This window comes from Condylura cristata, unplaced genomic scaffold, assembly GCF_000260355.1.
Source record: "Condylura cristata isolate star-nosed mole 26May11 unplaced genomic scaffold, ConCri1.0 scaffold00010, whole genome shotgun sequence".
NCBI classification, from domain to species: domain Eukaryota; kingdom Metazoa; phylum Chordata; class Mammalia; order Eulipotyphla; family Talpidae; genus Condylura; species Condylura cristata.
The window spans coordinates 49,136,164-49,143,676 of NW_004567111.1; the positions used below are offsets into that span (position 1 = coordinate 49,136,164).

The 7,513-nt window shown below is 36.0% G+C and overlaps 1 protein-coding gene across 1 annotated transcript in view; it reads left to right on the forward strand.

Annotated features, from left to right (window-relative positions):
* The window catches only part of NHLRC3 (NHL repeat containing 3), a 10,527-nt gene extending 3,447 nt beyond the window's left edge, over positions 1–7,080 (forward strand). The window contains exons 4-7 of the mRNA XM_004680335.2: positions 1,128–1,328; positions 3,016–3,107; positions 4,750–4,862; positions 5,718–7,080. Coding sequence (XP_004680392.1) covers positions 1,128–1,328; positions 3,016–3,107; positions 4,750–4,862; positions 5,718–5,967 — 656 coding nt within the window. The 3' untranslated portion in view covers positions 5,968–7,080. The remainder of the gene's footprint in view (positions 1–1,127; positions 1,329–3,015; positions 3,108–4,749; positions 4,863–5,717) is intronic.
* The last annotated feature ends 433 nt before the right edge of the window (positions 7,081–7,513 follow it).

Below are 7,513 nucleotides of genomic sequence, written 5' to 3' on the forward strand. Positions count from 1 at the left end.
TTTTTTTTTTTTTTTTTTTTTGCTGAATAGTATTCCATTGTAAAATTAAAAAAAATTTTTTTTAAAGATTTTTTTTTTAATGCATGCAGAACTGGGGTACAGGCCAGAGGTGCAGGGGGATGTACAGAAGTGGGGTTGTGAGAGGATTCACCAGAGACAGAGTGGGAAGCAGAACAGGCAGATCCTCGAAGTACACTGTTGAGGGGAGCAGTGGGCATGACTCAAGAGGTCTGCTCCACATCTTTTTGATCTAATTATCTATTTTTGGGCATTTGGATTGTTTCCAAGTCTTACCTATTATAAATAGTGCTGCACAAACCTGCAGTTTTTATATTCCTTCCCGTTTTTTAAAGGGATATCTTCTCTTTAATAAAGATATGACTGTAATCAGTCATTTTTTTTAACACATAATTTGCTGGTACTCTTTTTTGACAATTTCGAAATTTTGATGTTTCCTTTAATGATATTTCATTTTCTTATTGCTGCAAACTTTAGCTCAAGCTTCCAAATCGAGTATGATTAGTATCATTTCTAAAATACAATTGTAATGCAAACTGATCCATTTTATTTACAGTAAACTCAGTGTATCATTTTTCCTTTGAGCACTTACAAATTAGTTTTGATATCCTTTCATGTTGATGTTTTATGTTTATTTAATATTCTGCTTTAGATTTTTGCTTGCAAGATAATTTTTACTCAAATTGTAATGTTTGAGAAAGTAAAATATTAGTAACTTGGGAACTTTAAACAAGTATGTATTGTATTGTAAAGAACTTTTCCATTGACCTACTGAAATTTGAGCTCTGCATATGAATAACTTAAAGCAGTTTTAAAATATCTTTTCCAGTTCCTGCTTGATTTCCTTTTTACATGTAATGCTTCCTCAAGTCCATAGCATTAAAAAAGAAAAAAGTATACCAATAATTTAATTTCATGAGTCTTCTGTGTATGGAGTCAATTTTATTTTTTCTGGCTTTATTTAGTTGAATTTAGCAAGCTTACTTGTCAAATATAGCATTGAATTATCTGTACCTGTTAACTTTTTATTACTGTTTAATTCTATCACATTTTGCTTTTAAGTGAATGCACAAAAATTTTATATATGAAGTGTATTTCTGTCTTTATAGGATCCTATGGTCATACAATTAAAAAATACAGTTCCTTTGGTGATCTTGTTCAAGTCCTGGGTACCCCAGGCAAAAAAGGCACTGGTTTGAATCCCCTGCAGTTTGATAACCCTGCAGAATTATATGTAGAAGACACAGGAGATATTTACATTGTGGATGGAGACGGAGGATTGAATAACAGATTGATCAAATTGTCCCAAGGTACGTAGTTTAATTTTGTATTATAAGAATATTATTCAGTAAGTTGGAATAATATTGTAACTGTTTTATCTGAAACTGTGTATAAAGGACTCAAGTGAATTATGAGGAAAAAGACAGAACACGTGTATGGTATTGCCAGTAATAAATGATTCTAATAATAGATGTCTTATTCTTCACCTTAAGCTAGGTATTTCCTTTGAAGTGAATAGAGGCAGTTTGAGAGTTTATAGTACGTGGAATCCAATACAATAAAGAATTAGAAGGTTAGGAATCTGGCATCTCAGAACTTAGGTGTCTGATCAGCAAGTGTTCTATTCTCTGCTTTGCATCCTCTGTTATTTTATGTGCATGTCTGTACAGATGAAACAGTTAAATACTACTCTACATGTTGACAACCTACTGACTGTGTACGTAAAATAGAATTAGGAGAACAAGAAACTACTGTTAACAGGAGAAGTGGGACAAAGTTCCTGAAGGAAATGTTAATTGTGATTTGGTTTGGTGGGAGGAAAAGATAGTAGTGGTAGGCTTTAACACACATTGTTTACAGGTGATATTCAGCAAGTCTTATAGGAAAAGAGCATAGGATGCATTGTTTTTTATAGTGGAAAATAAGATTTGAATGTCCTTGCAAATTTATCTAAGAATTTTGAAGCTGTAATTTTTTCTAGAAAAAGTCTTTGAGGTTTTTAGTAAGAAAGTGATGATACAGAAGTGGAACATTTGTACGGTACAATAACACATCAGGATGTATTTCAGTAAGGTCTGTCATTTGTAGACTTTGTAGTCAATTGATCCAGTAAATGAATTTGGTCATTGATTCTCAACAGAGCTGAAGTGGCGATAAAGCAAGAATTCAAAATAGTCTATAAAACAACCAAATTTAGGAGGCAGATTAAATATAGGTATATTAGTTTCTTGTGGTTGTTGCAACAATTTGCCATGATCTGGGTGACTTAAAACAATACTTTATTTTCTTTCAGTCATAGAATCCATGCTCCCTTTAAAGGCACTAGAGGAGACTCTTGGCCACTTCCAGCTTCTCATGGGTCTAGGCATTGCTTAGTTTGCAGGAGCTTACCTCTCTGTCTCTATTTTAATTTGACTTCCTTCTCTGAGTTTTGTGTCCAAATCTCCCTCTCTTCTTTCTTATCAGGACACTAGTCATTGCTTAGTGTCCACCACAAATCCAAGATGACATTATCTTAAGGTCCCAAGCAGTTTTGTCTGTAGAGACCCTAGTTCCAAATAAGATTCCACTCAGATACTGAAGATGAGAACTTACACATAACTTCTTGGAGACCACAATTCAACCTGTTAACAGTGTAATGAAGAAATAGGCTATAAAAAGTAATGTGAATTTTCTAACTCAGAGGAATGTTAAATAATGTAAGTTGGGAAGATAACCTGTTTGAATTAAAGGATGACATGAACTCTTAAGTAGTGATTTTGAGTGATGAAAGATTCAAGTGGAGATAATCATTAAAGAAATAGATGTATTGACTGGAATGGAGGAGGAATTTGTATGTGATAAATCATAAGAATTTGGGAAATAGATATATAAATGGAAAACATAATTAACTGGGGTTTTAATTGATGAGTTTGTAACTTATGACATAAAATATAATAATCAAATCCAAAATGCATTCTATATAATACTCTGGCCATGTGTGTTTACTGCTTACAGATTTCATGATGCTTTGGCTGCGTGGAGAAAATGGAACAGAACCTACAAAGTTCAACATACCTCACAGTGTTACAGTTGATTCAGTTGGCCGGGTAAAAATACAATGTCATTGTGTCTGGAAACAGAACTGAGTATGTTTATGACAGGGTGTTTGAATATCCTTTTGAGAGGCCTTGAAGATCATTTAATGGGAATACTCTGGCATTAGTGAGTGATGAAAAAGGATTCTGCACACTTGTGTTGTTTAACAGCAATGCTGTTTGGCATTTTATATGATTATTTCATTGACAACCAAATCCCATATGAGAATTAATTAGTTTCAGAGTTAGACCTTTTTTTTTTTTTAAAGATTTATTTATACATACAGAGCTAAGGTATAGGCCAGAGGTGTAGGGGCAGTGAGAGGATTCACCAGAGACAGAGTGGCGAGCAAAACAGGCCGACTAATGAAGTACAGGGCTGAGGGGAGCAGGAGGCGGATCAGGAGAGGCCTGCTGTGCCATGTGGATCACCTCCCAGGTGGGGATCAAACTCATGCTGAAATGGCTTTAGCTTCCTAGTGCTGTGTTTTAACCCACTGCACCACCAGGGAGAGCCTAGACCTTTTTCTTAAACAAGGTTTCTCATAATCAGAGTCCATCAAGTAGATAAAAATAATGCTAATAATCTCAAGTGTCATTCAGTTACCTGGTCTAAACTATATTTTCTCCTATATTACCCCAAAATCTTTAAGGAAACCTATCCTTAATAAAACATCATTAAGAAAAGAACCTAAGAAATTATCTTACTTAGAGATGAATAGCCTTTCTGCAACAGAGATGAATTCAGTGACTACCAAAATTCCCACGCATTGACAAAGATATACTCAGCATTAGCCTGAGTATATAAAAAAGGATCCCTGAGCCCACAAACCCCCCCAAATGCAAAAGGCATGAATGGATGAAGTAGAGGGTAGCAGGTTTCTCCTGCCTTCTAGTACATTCTTGCCCTCCACAGCTCTAGCATGTCATTAAAAACCCTTTTCACTTTATGCATGCCGTGAGTTGCTTATATAACGTACATGAAATACCATTTAGAGTGAATCTGATTTCTGATTTATAACATTTTTCACTGACTCCTTATAGTAGATAACAAGCCAAATTAAACCTTTTTTTAACCTCTTTATATGTTAACAGAGTCTCTCAAGCTGTTTCATTCAGTGGTTCAGCACTTTGAATATGCCCTGATAATATGCAGATAGGGGCTTAATGGCTTGGCATTATGGATCCCCACCCCCAGCCTGAGCTTCTAAGGAGCAAGTCTATCCTTCTTTATATTGGACTTAGTAACTGACAGATTGGCTGTATTCAGGGAAAATGAATGCTTTTTGGAGGAATGAGAGTAACAAATTCAGTTACTTTCAGAATCTGCTAACCATCCCATAACAGTGGAGTCCCCTAGTTTTTTATTCACGTGTTTAGAGTAGCAGACAGTGTTACAGGCTTCTCATGGATGGATGGCCATTTAATTGTTGTTTTCCCACCTCCTGAAAACTCACATCAAACAGGCATTTTACTTTCCTGAACTGCAGTTTTCTATCTAAAGATGAACTTAAAAAAAATGTTTTGGGTTCTGTAAGGACAACATTAAGTAACATAAACTAATGAAAATAAACCCTCATTTTCTTCACTCTTACCTCTTTTTTATGTTATTAAGATGTGGCTCTTTTCCAATAAAAATTTCTTTTGTTTTCAGGTATGGGTTGCTGACCGAGGAAATAAAAGAATTCAGGTATTTGATAAAGAGAGCGGGGAGTGGTTAGGCGCATGGAATAATTGTTTCACAGAAGAGGGACCGTCTTCAGTCAGGTAATTACTTTTTTTAAAGTGCTGGTTTTATTTGATTTATATTTTCTCTGAAGAGCTAGCTGAAAGTTTAAAATGTTTATTGTTAATTAACAATTTAATTAAGGAGTAATTAAGGGGAGAAGCAGACAGCTTATATTTATAGTTCAGATCTCAAGCAGTGTGAAAGCAGGTGAACTGCCAGTGTTCTGTGGGGTCTGACTCTCAGGTAATATGTCCTGGATTGCTCTTACAGCCTTTACCCTCGAGATAAATTGGGTAAACTTTTTTTTTTTTTAAGATATATTTATTTATGCATACAGAACTGGTTATAGGCTGGAGGTGCAGGAGCGGTCAGAGGATTCACCAAAGACAGAGTAGGTAGCAGAAAAGGCAGATTAACTTGAGATACACTGCTGAGGAGGGGCAGTAGGCAGGTCAGGAGAGGTCTATTGTGCCATATGGGTTACCTCCTTAGTAGGGGATCAAACTTGCAGCACAGTGGCCAAGGACAGCTTCATAGTACCTGTTGTGCCACAAGGGAGGGCTCAGATTGCATAAAAATCACCCAACATAGGATAAAAATCAAAATCTGAGTCTGCAGTGTCAGATCCAGCCTAAGTCAAATTCTCCATTAGTTTCATTTTGAGTTTGTACTTTAATATTAATTTCTTAAAATGTATATTGCTGATCTGTGGCTATGTCTACCCTTAAAAATCTCTTGCTCCTTCATACACAGAATTAGGTCAAATTTAAATTATCAAAAGAACCATCTAGCTATTAGCGGTCCTTGTGCGGCACTATTGGGGGTAAAAGTCTTAGAAATAGAAGCATTTTAATTTTCCATGCATTTATCATGTCTAATGTTTTTCTCCTTAGATTTACTCCTGATGGGAAGTATTTGGTCATAGCGCAGCTGAATCTTAGCAGGCTTTTATTTGTGGCAGCGCCCCCAGCAGGGGGTATTGGTGACTGTTCTGTGATCAGCGCAATCCAGCTAGCAGATCAAGTTTTACCTCATCTCCTGGACATTAGTGGAAAGACTGGAGCAATCTATGTAGCAGAAATTGGAGCAAAACAAGTACAAAAATATGTTCCTTTCAATAGCGATTTCTCTTCGTCTGGCTGATGATGTTTCTTCTTCTGGAGATCTTTGAAGTGAAAGTTCATATCCTCAAATTCATTGTTAAGTACTTAAAAATAATGTTCAAGCACAATCATTTGTTTACCTTTTTTTTTAATCATTAAGAATCATATGTTTTATTGTTATTCTGTAACCTGGTATTTCTTTGAAGTGCAAAAGGATGTTTTAATGAAAGATTTTTTTCACTTTTAAAAAAAGTGGAGTTGGATAAAAGGACTAAAGTCATAGCCTGGTCATTTGCCCTGAAGACTAATTCTCTATGAGGAAAAAAAAGCAGCAGCAAGTGTTTTGTAGGGTAAGGAACCAGAGGACTCTAGTTTGTTTACCTTACAGAAAATGAACTGCCTGAGAGACCAGTCTGATGGACTCGCTTGTGTACCCGAGTGGCTGGTCCTGAAGATTCAACAATGAAGCAGCTGCTTTGGTCTGTGTGTGCCTTCTGAGTAGTTCCTAGCACAGCACAGTGTCAGCCCACACAGTGTGGTGGGACATTTCAGGGAAGTAGCATTGCATCTGACTGAGGGCATCATGGAACCACAGGGGGTGTTTGTTTGAGCTCCAGTTTAAAAACTGGAAAAGAAAACATGGTCTAGAAAGGTTTAAAGCTGTAAACTTGCTGTGAACTTTGCTAGGTTTTCTCTTAAAGACCCAATATGACTGATACTTTTATGAAAGGGAATGTCAGCCTTTAAACCAAAAAGGTCAGCATTTTAAACAACAAAATTTGGCTTTTAAGAAAAAATGAATGAGGTTTTCCTTTATTAATTTTCACAATATTAATCTTAACCTTTACATGGTTAATGTCTAAGCACTTTACTGAAAAGAATCTTCACAACTGCAGGAAGGATCTTTACAACTACAGGCTCACTTCATTGTGGGTTTTGCTTTAGATCACCATGACAAAGGGAAAGTTGCACTAAAGCTAGCAGGCAATTTTTTTATTTCCCAGTACATATAAAAGTTATGTTTACACTATATTGTAGTTATTAAATATGCAATAGTACTATGTAAAAAAAGTGTGTATACTTTAATTAAAGGTACTATATTGCTAAAAAATATTAAGGGGATGTTGTGGCTGGGTTGGTTTTTTTTTTTTTTTTTTTTGCAGACTACTCACTTTCTCCATTTCAGCAATAACACTGCTTTGATTTCTTATCATTTGTATTATGGTCACTTAATTCCCTTCAACATCTGTACCTTTCTCCATTTCAGCAATAACACTGCTTTGATTTTTTATCATTTGTATTATGGTCACTTAATTCCCTTCAACATCTGTTCCTTTGCATTCACAGCTTGTGAAAGAGGCCTATCTCAGCTTTCGGCATGTCTTCCTCACTGAAGCTTCCTTATACTCAAACTCTTAAAGGTCATGGTAGGGTTAGTAACTGGCATAATTTCATTATTGTCATGTGTCAGGAGTTAAGAGGACCCAAGAAGAGGGAAGACATGGGGGAACAGCTGCTTGGTGGAGCAGTCAGAACACTCGTCTACACTTCAGGTTCACTGACTGCTGTGGATGTAGTTTGTGATG